The sequence below is a fragment of the Lissotriton vulgaris genome, chromosome 4_1, assembly GCF_964263255.1.
Source record: "Lissotriton vulgaris chromosome 4_1, aLisVul1.2, whole genome shotgun sequence".
NCBI lineage: Eukaryota > Metazoa > Chordata > Amphibia > Caudata > Salamandridae > Lissotriton > Lissotriton vulgaris.
The window spans coordinates 499691841-499710070 of record NC_141691.1 but is presented as its reverse complement, the minus strand read 5'-3'; the positions used below and the strand labels follow the sequence as shown (position 1 = coordinate 499710070).

Sequence of the window (18230 nt, the reverse complement as noted above, 5' to 3'; positions counted from 1 at the left end):
AGAGAGTAGCTTGGCTGTGTTTATGAAAAAGAATAGGCTACACACTTTAAACCCCGTCTTGAAATTGTGGCATGTGCTTTTGTTTGGGTGGGAGGGGTTGGGAGGAGCAGTCCCCTTTCCTTTAAAAAACGAATTGTTATTCACAGAAGAGACATATACATGTATTCTACCTAGATTTACCTAAGGACCAGGGAGAAGAAAATGTCTGCTTCCATGGTATAGCATTCATAATTTAACAATTGTGAGCAAGAATAAAGCCCAATTCTGCCACTTATCACACCCTCAGAGGCAAATACACACTACTCGCTGTGGAAAGTGAAGGTGTTGTCTAAACTGGCCACCTAGCAAGAACTAGCCATCTGGGAGTGGTATAGGACATCTGACAGAACACAGACACCCTTAATACTTGTTTATTTGGTTTGCTAATCTCAAATTGGGCTGACAGAATAGGCCCCCATTCATTTCCAGAGCTCTTCCAGACACTATGGCTCCAACCCCGGAAGGAAGACTAACTAATATTGTCTATGAAAGGGAGGTAGAGAGCTTATCTACTAAGAGGTGTGGCCATTCTACAGTAAAGTGAAGAGGATGTGCTGCAAAAGATGGTGGGCAAAATGTCATAACAGGTTTGATAGGAACAATTCTCCAATCACTGGACAGTGCACAGCATAGAATTGGCACCTCACCACCACTCCCTCAGAACATTATTGGAAAGATTACATTTGAATTCAAAGGCTATGCTTTGAGAAGAAGAATCCTGACTCTTGCCGAAAGAAGAAGACACAAGGAGCCCTGACTTCTGCTCGCACCCAGGGCCTGGAATCGCTCACCATTACTTTTGGCCTCCTCTTTGCCTGCTCAAAAATACAAATAGCAGAAAGACACCTCATTCCAAGATGGCCAGCTGACCACAGGGAACAAAACTGTGCAGATTCCCTGTCTGGAGGGATACCTGGTGGCTGGAAGCCTACCGTGAGGACCTAGGGGCTGCTGCACTGACTAGAAAGAACTTTGCGAACAGTTTGAGAAAAGTGTTAGTTATTCATTTTTTGACCTCCTGAGGACTGGGACAAGTTGCAAAGGCTTGCCCACGCAGGTGGCACCCAATGCTGTTAGGAAATCCAGGTTTGCCCCACTTGGGGCTACTTGTCATGCTGAAAACAGACCTGTGTGGACCTCTTGGTAAATTAGTTTGGGAATTCTATTGCGTAGTTTTCTTGACTTTAAAATTGTTGGTATAACTTAAACCTAACACTCTTTTCTCTGGAGAATTTCTTGTTGCTTGTGTAATGGCTGCAAGTTAATACAGTGATTCTGGTTTATACCACACATGTTTTAGTTATACCACAGTCTAATATCAGAATTACAACAAGTCTGGTATGTTTCTTTAATCAACCAGTTGCTTAAAGGTATGACTCAGCTACTCCTTGAATATTTGCTTTTTCACCCCTCGAGAAATCTAAACACAAATCAGGAACTAATGCTTGATAGCCAATGCAAACATATACCAATATGTGTACACCTCCTAGTCTTATGTGTTTCAAGGACGTTTGACTGTTAGTCTAAACTCATGTATACTGGATCCATGTACTTTATATCTTCTTACTCATCTGAATGTGCCTTTTGAACCCTAGAACGTACTCATAATATGACCTTATTGTAAAGATACCTGTGTTTCCCAAGGTGCAAAAACCCTCTTGAAAGAAATGTGGCTGAAGCTGTGCCCACCAGTTCCCCTCCACTTGCCTTCTCCAAAAAGTAGCTAAGCTGTTGGGTTAGGTTTGCTTCTCTGTCTTCCTCTGATGCCATCTTCGGATTTTGTTTGTGTCTTCTATTCTGCCTCCTGTGCCCTCAGGTGCTCTCATACAGCTGACCTTTTTCCAGTATTCCACCCATCTTCTTAAATGGTCCACCTCATCTCTCCAACTGGTCTGCATTCAGCTCCCCCCCGCATGCTTATCAATAGTCTCCAATGTCGACTCCTGCGCTGCATTCTTCCCTTCTGATCCTCCTTTTTCAAGCCTGTGCCATGCCCATGCTTCTGTTTTCTGGTGTCCTATTGTCCCGTTTCTCCGGAAGCATACATATGGCCACTTCAGGTTTCAGATCTGTGAATCGCAAGTACAACTGCCAACCCATCTTCATGTCTTCCTCCTATTTTTGCAAAGCTAAATCAGAAAACATGCTTTCCTCTCCTGTGTCCCGAGTTCTCTACATAGAGGTGGGCCACAGTTTCTCTGAGGCGTGTGTTGAGATTCAACCACAGTGTGTTGATTGAAGTAGTTAGGTTCTCCCCTTTCCATAATAATAACCCACTTCCTGACACATGGAGCCTGTTTTTCCTCGCACTACACAAAGACATTTTCTTGCCAGAAGAAGTCCAAGAGCCCTCTACCTTCATAGGTGGAGAAGTGTGGCTCACTGGTTAGAGGAGGCAGACCTGGAAGCAGAGGTCAGCCTGGGACCAGGTTTCAATTCCCGGCTCGGCGCGGGGTCTTGAGTACTAAAATGTCCATGGACTAGACAATTCTCGCTCCGGTGCCTACTCGATTCATGGGTTCACACTCTGCGACTCTGGGCAATAGCTTGCTTAATCTCCACAACGGCCCCTCGCGGCGGGATGCCTGGCTTTCACCTTGCGGATACCCTGCCAGGGGAATTCCAGGACGGGTTCCCTAAGCAAGCGCCTTGATGCCTTCGGGTGATACGTGCGCTATATAAATCGCAATACATTTACATTTACATTTACATAGTACTTAGTGACGAATAATGAAATGTAAACACATACTAGGCTATGTAATCAAAAGTCATTGTACAAGAGCAAACAAAAGAAGAAGGTTCCAGAGGTCCTAAGACTTCTTAGAAGTAGATTCACTGTTCTCAGAAGTACGGTCAATAATTTGTGAATCTGTGTTTTTTGTTGACTTTTCAGAGAAGAGTCCAAGAGATGAACAATTGCAGTGAAAACATATCTGCTGACACACGAGGACATGATGGGTAAGGAACAAATCTGAACAAGATTATTTTTCCAATCTAGTGAAATGTTATTTGAAGGACTACTTTATAACCAGTTCAGGAGGGTGGCACAATTGAGAAGACGGGAACATTTAAAAGTTTCAAAAGTATGCTAGTTTAATAAAGAAATAACTCTTCCCAATCAGAACTATGCACGTCCAAAGGGGCTTTTTTTCAAACTGGAGTCATCGAACTGGCAGCACTTGAACAAACATATTTTGAAGGAGACCCTGTAGACTGCCCACTCGATTTCCAGACCTCTTTTGGCACAGGACAAAAGGAGGTGGGGGGGCAGTCATTGTCTCAAAGATGTGTATCAGAATAGAGAAGAGCCGTACATTCAACTACAATAAACGCTTATCTCTTGCTAAGTGAACAAGCAGGTATGCCAAGCAGCAAGCCATTTTTCTTTGTTCTTTGTTGATCAGAAAGGACTCAAACCTGGCAGGGTCTGAATGTGAGATCACCCTTATCACCTCCTAGTCTGTGGGGCATTCATTGTGAAAGGTATGGGTGAAGGATGTGTGTTCCTTTTGGAATATGTATTAAGGTAAACAACTAATAGTTTTTAAGCTTTTTCATTTAATATCTTCCAGAAACATAAGCTTTATGTAGGGCATCTGGGCTTTTCTTATTGAATCACTCTTGTATATCATTTACTGTTTTCATTAGTGCTGCAGGATAAAAAATCATATGTTGTGACTCTAGTGTTTTCCCACCAATGTCCTGTTTTGTCTTAAAGTGCAGTCAATAATTTTATGCTTGTCAGTTCTCTATATGCAAAAACAACAATTGATGGACGGAATGTTGCACAATGGCAAAAAATTCACCTCCAGTCACAGATTTGGGTTTAATCCATCGTTATTTTGCTCACCACACCACCCCCGTTCAGACATGCCCATATGCAAATCAGTCTTGACCTTGTGCCTCATGGGAACAGTCCAGCCCGAACTGCCAAGCCATGTCTTTCCTGGACCGGAATCAAGCATCCTTGGACCGGTTTCTGGCTATCAGCTGTCATCAGCCAGGATAGCTTGATTCCAGTGGCATGGAGAGCACTGGACTCACGTCTGACCATACCCGTCCCACTCGGGGTGACCAATGCGAAAACAACAATTGATGGACGGAATGTTGCACAATGGCAAAACATTCACCCCAGTCACAGATCTGGGTTTAATCCCTCATTATTTTGCTCACCACCCCACCCAAGTTCAGACATGGCCAAATGCAAATCAGACTAGACCCTGTGCCTCATGGGAACAGTCCAGCACGAACTGCCAAGCCTTGTCTTTCCTGGACTGGAATTAAGCACCAAGGACCTGTTTCTGGCTATCAGCCGTCATCAGCCAGGATAGCTTGATTCCAGTGGTATGGAGAGCACGGGACTCACGTCTGAGCATACCCGTCCCACTCGGGGTGACAAATGCAAAAACAATAATTGATGGACGGAATGTGGCAAAATGGCAAAATATTCACCCCCAGTCACAGATCTGGGTTTAATCCATCGTTATTTTGCTCACCACACCACCCCAGTTCAGACATGGCCATATGCAAATCAGGCTTGACCCTGTGCCTCATAGGCAGTCACAAATTCAATTGTTTCAAATAAGATTATTTCTTATTAAAAAAATAACTATAGTTCTTCAGAGACACTGATAAGGAGAAGAATCTGTTACCTGTATTTTATTCCACAATTTCTCTGAGATTTCACATAGTAGGGGAACATATAGGCAAATGTTAGCGAACAGACAATTTATTACATCAGTAGCACACATCTCTGAACATATACACCACTCGCTCTCACACACACACAGAACCTTGGACTATACTCACAGATCAACTTGATCCATTACCAACAGATTATGTTTTGAGGCAGGTCCCTGCACCGTATACCCCATTAAAAGCACCTCTAATTGGACTGCACAGAACCAAGAATTTTTTTTAGTTCCCATTTATGCTAGGCAACAGCACACATACATTGAGATACAAAATAGGTGACAAGCTCGCAGGCGAACAGATCTGGTGGTGGAACCCCACAAGACCCACCTCCTGCATTTCGGGAGGCTGCTTCACCACACCTTAAATTTCTGGAATGCGTGGCGACTCATATTGGTCTGCAAGATTTCAGAGATACCTAAAATAAAGATATTTTGTATAATAATCTTGATTTAGAAATCGAAGTAATGCCAGCTATGTATAAATTCAGATACCGCCACAGCAAAGTAAACTTTGGATACCAACTCATTAAAGAAAAACATCTTTTGACTAACGAGTAGTAAGGAGATTTAGAACCATCTATCCTGGTAGCTATTTAAATGTGTTGCAGATTTCGGAGAAGAGTTGCTGCCAGCCTGTGTCACATTGTATGAGAACAAAGGCCCTTATTTCCAACTAGAACCAGGGTAATACCCACTCTGTATTTATAGTTAGGATTCAAACAGACAGGAAATCCTCAAATTTTTACTTGCTAATAACTTTGCCATTGTTTGATGACTCTCTATGAAACTTTGCAGACCAATATTCTTTCTACATTGTCTGATGAGACAAAGTTTCCTGGTGAATTTGTTAAGGTATGCAAAGAACAACAGGGGGATCCCAAAATAAGTTTTTCCGCCAATGCATTTTCCATAGACTTTTTAAATGGATGTAGTGGCAAATTGGCTGAACAGATTTACATGAAATTTGGTAGGAATATAGATGATGGTGTGGAAAGGGTCTTTTCTCTTATTTGAACTGAATTGGTTCAGTTGTTTTGAAGTAATAAGGGACAAAACGTAGTGATATAATTGGGCTGTGGTATACCGCTTGACCTTTGCCGTATACCTCAGTACTTGGTGATGACAAAGCATAATGTTATTGGTGTATGAAAACATCAGGCAAATTAAAGAGGCAGCTGTATTGTTTAGGCCTCACTTTGTCTTTGTTCTATATTTTAAGGTGAGAAATAGTTCATTACTCTTTTTGTAATGTATAGGTAGAAATTAGGCGTTTACCAAAGTTTTTAGAGTTAAGGGAAAGTATTTTTATTGATTTATATCTATATATATATATATATATATATATATATATATATATAAAACGAAAGTATGTCTGTTTGTCCTTTATGCATTACTACACGATTCATCCGATCGCCATGACACTTTGGGAAGTTGTTGAGTACATTCCCATGAAGGTTTCTTGCAAAAAAAAGAAAAATGTGTTAAATATCGGCCCCCCGGCCCCACAGGGCCCTCATAATCTTTCCAATACTGAACGTTTACCGTTTACGGTGCAACTCGCTTTTGCAATGACCATCAACAAAGCACAAGGACAATCGCTGCAAGTGTGTGGACTAGATTTGGAGAATCTGTGCTTCTCACATGGACAACTGTATGTGGCCAGCTCACGCGTCGAAAACCTGATTTATTTGTGTATGCATCAGACGGAAAAACAAAAAAATACTGTGTATCCACAAGCACTCGAATAAATAAACAGAATTAAAACAACACTTTAAAATGTCTTCCATATTAAAATAAATAAGTTTCAATAAAAATGACACAATGTAAATTGAATGTTATCATAACAAGTTTCCATATATTTCATTTCTTCTGAGATCGCAGCAACGAGCGACGGGTAAGCTAGTATTTTATAAAACGTTTATGATGTACCGCAATACTACCTTAAAATGAATTAGAAAGTACCACGGTATTTATTAAAATAAAAATAATAAATTCTATATGAAAAAATGTAATTAAACATAATATAGTGTGCCTCTTAAAAGAGCCTTTATAGGTTTTTTAACAAACACATACTACCCAAAGAGTAGTTCATTGTTGGAAAAACTATACCTCTATAAAGTTGCGCAGTTCTGCACATATATAAATAATGTGACAGAAGATGTCAAAACTGGTAAATTTAAATTAAAAGGTACCAATTGTTGTTTAATATGTCATAGTAAACCTATTCTTAATAATCATCGTAAACTAAGTTGTGACACAGGAGAAAAGAAAACATTTTACTATATAGCACTTCTTCAACTGTTTAAACCATGACACAACGATGACGAACTTATAGATACCTTTGAATGCTATTAAGATGCATTTAATGTTTATAAAAATTACATTGTATTGCCTCAACCAAGAAATAGAAGAAGAAAACAATATTAATGCAGAAATTCTAAGCAAAATCTTCTTCCACGACTGCTGACCCACTTGGACAACCAATTATTGATATTGAAGTTTTCCTTCCCATGGACGAGGTTTTAAATGCAATGGACCATGTCAAACATGATGTTTATAATTTAGATAACTTGGAATATCAATTAAATAGCTAACAGCTAGAAATTTAAAAATCCATAGAAGAATCTGTAAATCATGGACTTCAACATGAAATGGAATATGTGAATTTACTACTTATGAACCTATATTACCATATGTAAATGGACAAGCTGGCACAGGGAAAGTATTTACTGCTAATGTGCATAAAGTTACTAGCACTAACTTATCTTGTGTAGTTACTGCTGCTACTGGCCTAGCAGCGCATAACATCAAAGGAATTACATCATCTACACTTACGACCTTTGGAGCAGGATAATAAGCTGGAATAACTCAAATGAAATACTGATACATGCCAAAAACTTAGTAAAGTCCTTAAAATATTAAAAGTTCAGGATGACTACTAACTTATGATCATCTTGAACTGTAAATATTCTAATGGATAACACGGTGGTGTAACAGACATGGTAGTTTTTCTGAAAACACAACAAAGGAAAACAATAGTACATTGACTTTGTGTTATGTTTATTAAATACAATCAGATATCACTGTAGTAGTTTATTATTATTAACTTACCATCTACCATGAAGCAACCATAAGGCACATGTTTTACTTACCTTACCCTTACCATCTCATTATCAATTACAATTTAGTATTTCTGATACTTGAACAAAATATGGTTCATATTGGTAGAAGCTCTTTATCTTTTGAGATATTTGGTTAGTTCTCGGAAAAAAAACTTTTTTTCTTCGTTTAAAAAAAAGAATCTGGAACTTTGTTTTTACAAGGTCAACATGACCGACCAAAACAATTGTCTCAACAGGAAAAACAGGAGTCTAGCAAAGGCAAAAACAAAACTAAGGCGGTGTTGGAGGATACTGATGAACCATGGCAAGCTCACAGTGGTCATATCTGGCTCTCCTGCTACAATGGCAGTATCGCAGAGGAGCCATATGCTGCTGTACTGCCATATTGCTCTATCATTTCTGGATTGTGCTTAAAAGATATATTGGCATCCCGGTACCAGGAGCAGATACTGGTGGAGGGAAAGTTGTACTGGGTGTTGGTGAAGCTGCTGATGGAGCAGAACAGTTGTAAGGTGCAATTGGAAGAACAGATGCAGAACATGGTGCTGGAGGTACTGGCAATGCAGAAAAAGTTGAAGGTGTTATAGTAGCCAAAGAAGTGACTGCTACTAATGTTCCTGGTTCAGACTCTTCCATCTCCTTCTGTCGCCTTCTTTCTGCATGCACCAACATGGTGGACTGAATTACCTGCATATGTTTTCTCTTTCCTGTGGTACCGAAGAAGATTGTTTCATGTTCCATGGGGAAATAACTTGGCATAGGTTGCAAACGACATGTTGTAATTATTCCTTTTCCCTCTGGAATCCTTTCCACCTCTGCTTCCTCCTCTTGCAACAGCAAAGAGGCATCTTCTTCTGGCATTGCAGTTATCTAAACATTCTAAGGTGGGTTCAGAACAAAAGATATTTCCTCAGCCGATGAGCACAGTCTTCTTCTTTGAAGATATCAAATGTAATGGGCTAAGGGGTTTACATTTCCTATTTCCTACAATTAGTAGCGTTCTAAGCGAATGTAATGCTGTTTTACAGCAGCAAAACTACTGACGTAGTATGTTGATACCATTGTGGTACCTACATAGTTCACAAACATAATCTATAGTTACAATACTAACACAGATACCATTAAAAAAAACATAAATCTCCATGAAACCATTAATCCATATGTTAAATCAAAAATATTTATTTGGTGTAAATATCTTTAGAATTTTTTTACGAAGGTACCATAGTGCTTTCGAGGAAAAGCAAGTGAAAGCAAAAAGATCACGCTGATGATGCTGATGTTCATAATGAACATTAGACTTTCTCGAAAGTTCCACAGTAGCAGAAAAAAGGAAAAGATTTAATCATGATTGCCACTCTGTAGTCATAGTTGGGATTCCCAGAGATAGGAACTATGTTAAACAACATTTTATGATTAGAAATTTGTTTTTTTAGAAAAAGCCTTACACATTCAAGGAATCCAAACTAAATTAATTAGAACTCGCTTTCCCTTTGCAGTGCTTATACGCCTTCATATTACATCAATTATCTCATGTTAAATCATAGCAACACTCATGACATCTTAAATGACATCATTTATGAAAAGACTGTCCATGGTAGAGTGTAGAATTATAGTTAATTTATTCTGGCTTGCAAGTAGATCACACTGTGTGTGTAGGTACGTGAATTATGGTGTGTTTTGCTCTGGCTCCAAATTATAACTTTAAGTATACCCAGCCCACTCGGGGTGAAAATTGCAATGTGAATGTAACACATTGCTCTGCATTCTGTCCATCAACTGTGTTTTTTGCAATTTTCACCCCGAGTAGGCTGGGTATGCTCAGACGTGAGTCCCAGGCTCTCCACATCACTGGAGTCAAGCTATCCAGGCTTAAGAAGGCTGATAGCCAGAAACCGGTCCTTGGATGCTTGATTCCGGTCTAGGAAAGACATGGCTTGGTAGTTCGGGCTGGACTGTTCCCATGAGGCACAGGGTCAAGGCTGATTTGCATATAGCCATTGTCTGACATAGGGTGGTGTGGAAAGCAAAAAAACGATGGATTTAGGCCCAGATCTTTGTACTGGGGTGAATGTAAGACATTGTTCTGCATTCTGTCCATCAACTGTGTTTTTTTCAATGGCAATAAGCAGTAACACCAGCATTAACATAAATCTGATGAAAACTGTGGAGCAATCATGATCCATGACAATGAGAAAATTTTAAATTAGATCCTTGAACATTTGAATAATAATACACGATATAAAAAGCTATCTAGAGATCCATTACAAGATGAATATTGGAAATGTCACGACAAAGGACTAGGTGCAGGGTATAACAGTAAAAAGAAATAGGTGTTCCCAAATAGACCTCACCCTAGAACACCTATGATATATACTCTTCCTAGAGTGTGCAAAAATCTTTATGAACTACCAGAGGCAGATTACTGAAATGGTGCACTGTCTCAGTCTGAGCTTGGTGCACCTCTGAGGAGAACATTGGGGAAACTCATGCTTTCGGATATCTTCAAATCTATGCTTCCTAGGGAATAGGAACAATCACCACTCGAGCCAGCCATGTCAATGGTGCCAGCAAGTGGAGCTGGCAATGTTCAGCTGCTGCCTTTCTGACCCAAAGAATCATTGTATCTGCGGTGTGGTATTGATTGCTGCCTCTCTTGTTTTTGCTGGGGTGGTGTAATAGGAGCAGGTGGTAGCTCCTGGAGCAGAGAACAACAAACAGTTATGGGCTTGCACTTATCTATTCTTGCTAATGGCAGCACAGCTGCTTCCACTTTAACCATCTTAGTGTGGTGGCAGAGGCAACTTTATTCCCCACCTTTACCTCCCACCAACTTTTAAACCTTTTTAGTACTTATTATAAGATTTCAACAGAGTTTTCTTCTGCAAAGTATGCCGTGGACATGAGTAAAATATGCAATTTAACTCAATCTGTCCGAAACAAGAAATAAATATCTGGAAGCTGCTTAGTCTTCTGTGATGAGTGAAGACTGCTGATCCAGCATCTATTTTCTATTAAAGTTAAATTTGCTTCATACATAAGTGGGAGTTAGGGTCACACCCACAGTATGGGGACTCAACCATAGATTGTCAGCTGAAATCCTGCAAATAATAACATAATTTAGGATTCATACAAGGTTAAAGTAGACAACGCCTGGTCTCAAATTCTATTAGCCTTAAGCAAATGGATAAGAACTAACTTCTTAAAACTTCTTAAAACTGCTAGTAAATCAGACATCATAGTCGTCAGTGTGGAATTACTCTGAACACAATTTTTTTAGCTTTCCACCCTGCAACTTTGTCCCAATTCATCTGCTTTGCTGATGAACCTGCGTGTCTTAGTTGAATAGTGGTTGCCATTGGCCACGTATAAGATAAACACTTGGGGTCTGATTCACAAAGGTAACTTGCACTTTTGAGTAACTTTACCCTTTAGAGTAAGTTTACTGCTTTCCGTATTCACAAACTCTGAGTGTAAACTTACTACAAACTTACTACAAATGTGTACTTTACATGTCTCCAGCCACAGTGTAATACAATTGGCTTAATTTGGTGTGGGTTGGTGACTGCCCCACCTAAACCCCTTCCTGATCCTCCCTTGACCCCGCTTCTTCCAAATGCCCACCACTTTTGTAGTAAGTCTGCCCCTATTCCCACCCACTCTATTCAGTTCTATTTGCATTTACTACTAAAACTTAAACTTAAGAGTGCGGAGACTCCGCAGTCAGGGCAGTCCGCACACATAAGTATAGGCAAATCAGAGGTGTACAACTCCACCTGGAGTTTGTGAATTGCAGTTCGTTGTACTCTTTGTGGTACTACAAAATGTACTACAAAGTGCACTACAAAGTGCAGCTTGTGAATCGGTACCATGATGTTTACACTAGAACATACTTACGAATTTGCCCATGCTTTTCCCCAATCAGAGATTGGCACAGTTACCACCATCACTTTGAAAATACAATATGTAATGAACACTTTCTTAGATTGGCAAAATACATTATCTTCCCTTGCAGAGTGCAACTTTCAGAAGTGCATCAGTTTTGGGTTCTATTAAAAAGATCTTGCTTTCCCATATCTGTGACACTTGCACTGTCGGCCAGTTGACCACTGTATCAAAGCTGAGTATAAGGTGCTTCTTATGATCAAGGCCTTCTCCTCTTTTTCTCTTCAGCCCAGATGTTTGTTTCCTCAAATGAATAATCATTCATCATTGGGAAACAGTGGAAAAAGTGAAAGAGTTGGCTTGGTTTTATCTGTGGTAAATTAAAACATTTGGAATTGGTGGATGCAATCTGTTTAGATGTCTATCAGTGGCCACTGAATGTCTGACTCTTTACAAAGTAATCTACTTCATTTATTCTGGATTCTTACATAAAAAGCATTGGCAAAGCTAGTTCTGGCTTGCATTTTCAGTTCTAGATCAAACATATTTGAATTGAGAATGGCTATGTTATCTCCTGTATAATGTCAGTTCCAAGGAATGGTAGCTACTCAGTAATCCTACCTTGTAATTTTCCCTATGAAGATGTTTCAGAGTTTGAGTGTATGAGAAGCAAGAATGTAACCCACAAAGGTGTGTGACGTGATATATGTTACTGTAAATCACACTCCATCTGCATTGTTAGTCTCTGAAACATGTAAAGTAGCAATCTACTGGTAAGGTCTCTCACTTCCCATAAGAATGATGAATTTCAGAGCTAAGAATTGAGAGCAGTCAGGTGTGAGCAGCAGCTATCACACTGTCAGAATCTACCATTATTTCATCTCTGCCTGCCTAATAATCCTGTCCTACCAAAATCATGCTACCACCGTGTCCACTGTTCATATACAGTTTATCAAAAAGGTCCACCTCACAATGAGTTAGTGTGTATCCTGATGTTCGTGGAATACACAATGTGTGTTAAAATACCCCTCACACACCAAAAGGGCCCTTGGTGTCATGCTTCATCATTGGGGTCTTCCCGCCCCGCTGCGGGACGGGGCAGTGCTGCGACAAGCGACTACGCTGGAGCACCTTTCTTATGTGGGTGCTATGTGAGGTGTGCAGGTGGACCTTGTTAGATTCATTGATATCCCCTCGTGAAAGTAGAGCTGGTCTGAAAACAAATGCCATGTCAGCACAAATATGACTTGCTATCTTGATGGAGCTCTCTTCCCCTAGCCTTGTAGTCAATAATAATGTAAAGGCTTCACTTCCTAAACAATACCGCTGCTGAATCTGGCTGGTATTTTAACAATACCAGCCAGTGTCTATTAAATATTTTTTCTACCACAAGGCCAGGTATTTTTTAAACATCACCTTATATATCACCCCTGACCCTACTGACACTCACTCCAATACACTCACATAGCACCCACATAAGAAGGTGCTCCAGCGTAGTCGCTTGTCGCAGCACTGCCCCGTCCCGCAGCGGGGCGGGAAGACCCCAATGATGAAGCATGACACCAAGGGCCCTTTTGGTGTGTGAGGGGTATTTTAACACACATTGTGTATTCCACGAACATCAGGATACACACTAACTCATTGTGAGGTGGACCTTTTTGATAAACTGTACTTTCAGGAGAGGAGGATGCGCCCACCTTGGTGCCGTTGAGCACCACCTCTTCACTCCCTTTTTGATATTATTCACTGTTCAAATACCACAAGAACTAAGAGATTGGATTGCAATATGTCACACCCGTAGTCCAATGTTCAGTCACTTACATCTGGAATTAGGCCCAGAAAACATCGGTTCCAGATTCACATGTCCAGAAAATGATTTCCAGTATTCACTACTGCACACGGCTAAAAATGATGAAAGACTGAATTCTATAGAATCAAGAGATTTATAATCAAGAGATTTAGTAGACCTCCATACAACTAAAGTGTGCTGTCTTGTTTGTGGATATAGGGTCATGGGGTCATTAATCCCCAAGCAAAGTTCAGGTGAGCTGCAAAGTTTTAGAGCATTCCAAGTATGGATTAAGGCAGTCTAGAATTGTCCTACTGTCTCCCTAAATACACTTTTCCCACCAGTGTTGCTTGCAACCCCAAGAGGAAAGAGTGGGAATGGGTCACCGAATCAGTCAACATAGCTGTGTGGAGCTTTGTGCAGTATCAGAGAAGCAATGCACCAGGAGATCCTACAGAAGCTTAGCCAGTCATGTAGCAGCTATTGTTTGGCAATTATATGTACATCTTAAAATAGGAGGATACCATGCCTCTTGGACTAAGCAAATGGAAAGTTCCTCTGACCTTCTATTATACAAACTTCCAAACTGGCTGCTTGTAATCCTGGTATTACAGGGTTGAACAAGCGTGGCGCTTCTGTCCAAGGGAGGAGTATTAGAAATTGGTTGTTGGTTGACCGAGGTATACGCCCAAGTCAGGCAGCAGCCACAATCTTAGTTATGGTAAGAAGCAGGCAAACCCTAAATTAACCTATGTCACCCTCTGGTAGCTTGGCACAGAGCAGTTAGGCTTAACTTAGAGGCAATGTGTAAAGTATTTGTGCAACACTTAAAACAGTGAAAACACCCCACAGAACATAATTTAATAAATAAAACAAGAACAAAACAACAAAAATCCAATAAGTAGAACTTTAGACATTTATTTTAAAAGAATAAACTGTAAAATAGTGTGTAGAAACATTAAGCACTTACTTGGAATATCTGGACGCACCGCACTGGGGCAGAGTCAAATGTTAAGGGCGACTGCTATGGAGTGCAGGCCAGACCCAGGGACCCGGAGTGGCCCGCTGAACAAAAGTACCATGATCCTGGGTGCATTGACATCGAGGATGCAAGCCGGCAGCTGAAGCGATATGTTGGTGTCAAAACACCCACTGAGGGCAATGTGTTGGTCCTGATCCTCTAAAGAACGGTGATGGATTAAACCCAGATCTTTTGACTGGTTGTGAGTGTTTGATTGGTTCAGATGATCCGTCCATTACCAACCCCTTTTGTACCGCTTTTGGCCGCTATAAGTGTGGCAGGGTATGCTCAGACGTGAGTCCCTTGCTCACTTTGCCACTGGATTCAAGCAAGCCGGGCTGAAGATGGCTGGAATGCCAGAAACTGGTCCTCGGAAGCTTGTTTCCGGTCCAGGGAAGGCATAGCTTGGCAGTTCGGGCTGGACTGTTCCGATGAGGCACAGGGTCAGACTGATTTGCATATAGCCATGTCTGAACTGGGGTGGCAGAGTGGGCTAAAGAACGGGGATGGATTAAACCCAGATCTTATGACTGGGTGTGAGTTTTTGATTGGTTCAGATGCTCCGTCCATTACCACCCCCGTTTGTACCGCTTTTGGCCGCCATAAGTGTGGCAGGGTATGCTCAGACGTGAGTCCCTTGCTCACTTTGCCACTGGATTCAAGCAAGCCGGGCTGAAGACGGCTGGAATTCCAGAAACTGGTCCTCGGAAGCTTGTTTCCGGTCCAGGGAAGGCATGGCTTGGCAGTTCGGGCTGGACTGTTCCCATGAGGCACAGGGTCAGACTGATTTGCATATAGCCATGTCTGAACTGGGGTGGCAGAGTGGGCTAAAGAAAGGTGATGGATTAAACCCAGATCTTTTGACTGGGTGTGAGTGTTTGATTGGTTCAGATGCTCCGTCCATTACCACCCCCTTTTGTACCGCTTTTGGCCGCCATAAGTGTGGCAGGGTATGCTCAGACGTGAGTCCCTTGCTCACTTTGCCACTGGATGCAAGCAAGCCGGGCTGAAGACGACTGGAATGCCAGAAACTGGTCCTTGGAAGCTTGTTTCCGGTCCAGGGATGGCATGGCTTGGCAGTTCGGGCTGGACTGTTCCCATGAGGCACAGGGTCAGACTGATTTGCATATAGCCATGTCTGAACTAGGGTGGCAGAGTGGGCTAAAGAACGGTGATGGATTAAACCCAGATCTTTTGACTGGGTGTGAGTGTTTGATTGGTTCAGATGCTCCGTCCATTACCACCCCCTTTTGTACCGCTTTTGGCCGCCATAAGTGTGGCATGGTATGCTCAGACGTGAGTCCCTTGCTCACTTTGCCACTGGATTCAAGCAAGCCGGGCTGAAGACGGCTGGAATACCAGAAACCGGTCCTCGGAAGCTTGTTTCCGGTCCAGGGAAGGCATGGCTTGGCAGTTCGGGCTGGACTGTTCCCATGAGGCACAGGGTCAGACTGATTTGCATATAGCCATGTCTGAACTGGGGTGGCAGAGTGGGCTAAAGAACGGTGATGGATTAAACCCAGATCTCTTGACTGGGTGTGAGTGTTTGATTGGTTCAGAAGCTCAGTCCATTACCACCCCCTTTTGTACCGGTCCTGATCCTCACAGCAGTGACAATGCGTCGGCTCCAATGATAGAAGAGCTGCGATGCAGAGATTCGTCATCAAGGATGCTGTCCATGGAGATCTTGTGCAGAGCTGGTTCCAAAGGAGATGCATCTGTGCCAATCCATGCAGCAGATGGAATGCACTGGTTCTGGTCATGCAACAGTAGCAATGTGCTAGTACCAACCCACTCAACAGGGGTGAAGATATGGTTCTGATCCACTCAAATGCACTGGTTTGGCAGAGGATGCATGGGTTCCGCTGAAGCAAGCACCTACCAAGGTTCCAGGACTGGGGTGGCACCACTTGACAGAGCAGACTCACAGATAGCAAAGTCCAGGTGCAGAAGCAGGTACGTTGGAATTATTTTATGTCTCAGAGACTTCAGATCAAGAGGCCAGCCAACTAACCCTTGGACTCACTCTGGGTTCAAGTGATGCAGGCCCAGTCCTTGTACCCGAGGCAGGGAAACAGCAGGCAGCAGGGCAGCAAAGCAAGTCTGGAGTCCAGAAAAGCCGTAGTCCAGCAGAGTGGCAGTCCTTCAGCAGCACAACAGTTCTTCTCCCTGTGGGAGTCTTCACTGATCCAGAAGTGTACTGAATTGGTGGTATCAGTGGTCTAGTACTTGTACCCAGTTGTGCCTTTGTAGTGAGGGAGACTTCAAAGACAGGCCTTTGAAGTGCACAGAGATCCTCCCTACCTGCCCTGACTCCAAACTCACTATAGGGGGTATGCAGCCCTTTGTGTGGGGACAGAACACATCTTATTCAGGTGTACATTGGATTCGGTCCAGCTTCTACCTTCCATCCTGCCAGGAAGGCTTATCAAGTCATACCTAAGTTCCCAGTGTGTGTCGGTATAAGAGTTATACACCTAGTCCAGTTGTTACCCTCCTAAGACGTTCATCAGAGGCAGGCAGCAGGCACCAAATGGCTAAACTAAGAAATTGACAACTTTCTAAGAGTTGCATTTTCAGAATTGCAAATTCAAATCTGACTTCACCATACATTGTGATATTTAAATTGTGATTCCAGAGACACCAAACTTTAAAAGTCTATCTCTTCACAATTGGAAATTGCACTTAAAACATGTAAGACGGTGATCCCAATGTTAGTCTATGGGAGAGATAGGCCTTACAGTAGTGCAAAAGACATTTGAGAGTTTTTCACTATCAGGACATGTAAAACTTAAAAGTACATGTCCTGCTTTTTAAATTCATTGCACCCGGCTCTGTGGGTTGCCCAGCGCCTACTTTAGTGGCGACTAATATGTACAGAAAGGGAAGGTTTGGGCCTGGCAAGAGGTGTAACTTGCCAGGTCGAGATGGAAGTGTAAACTGCACACACCGGCTCTGCAATGGCAGGCCTGAGCCATGGTTAGAGGGCTGCTGAAGTGGTGGCACAATAAGGTCTGCATGCCCACTAGTAGCATTTAATTTACAGGCCCTGGGCACATTTAGTGTACTTTACTAGGTAAATTAAATATGCAAATTGGGGATGAGGCAATATTACCATGTTTAGGGGATAGAGCATAAGCACTTTAGCGTTCGTTATCAGTGGTAAAGTGCACAGAGTCATAAAGCCAGCAGAAACAAGGTCAGAAAAGTAGAGGACCCCACCAGATTCAGCAGCGGTATTGTTTAGGAAGTTAAGCCTTTACATTATTATTGACTACAAGGCTAGGGGAAGAGAGCTCCATCAAGATAGCAAGTCATATTTGTGCTGACATGGCATTTGTTTTCAGACCAGCTCTACTTTCACGAGGGGATATCAATGAATCTAACAAGGTCCACCTGCACAAGGAAACTCACACACTTACACATTCCTCTGGAACCTTTGCTTGTGATTGACCATAGTGTCTCCACCAAAGAGCATAAGACTTGGAAGAGAAAGGCAGAGAGAAAAGACTGCAAGTGAAAGGCAAAATGAAACAGAAAGGAAATATGGCTACGTAGTAAAAAAAACAAAGGGCTAACAAGTCCACAATTTTTTAATGAAAATCTTGAGTGGAAAGAATATATAGATTCATGTTATGTTAATATTATTAGCTATAGCGCACGTCTCACCTGGGGACATCTCT

The 18230-nt window shown here is 41.9% G+C and overlaps 1 protein-coding gene across 2 annotated transcripts in view; it reads left to right on the top strand.

Moving 5' to 3' along the window:
• LOC147718893 (mitochondrial fission factor homolog B-like) overlaps nt 1–18230 on the top strand; it is a 202297-nt gene that overhangs the window by 163838 nt on the left and 20229 nt on the right. For both annotated transcript variants that reach the window (XM_086964655.1, XM_086964654.1), the window contains exon 4: nt 2933–2997. In XM_086964655.1, the coding sequence (XP_086820781.1) occupies nt 2933–2997 (65 nt within the window). The remainder of the gene's footprint in view (nt 1–2932; nt 2998–18230) is intronic.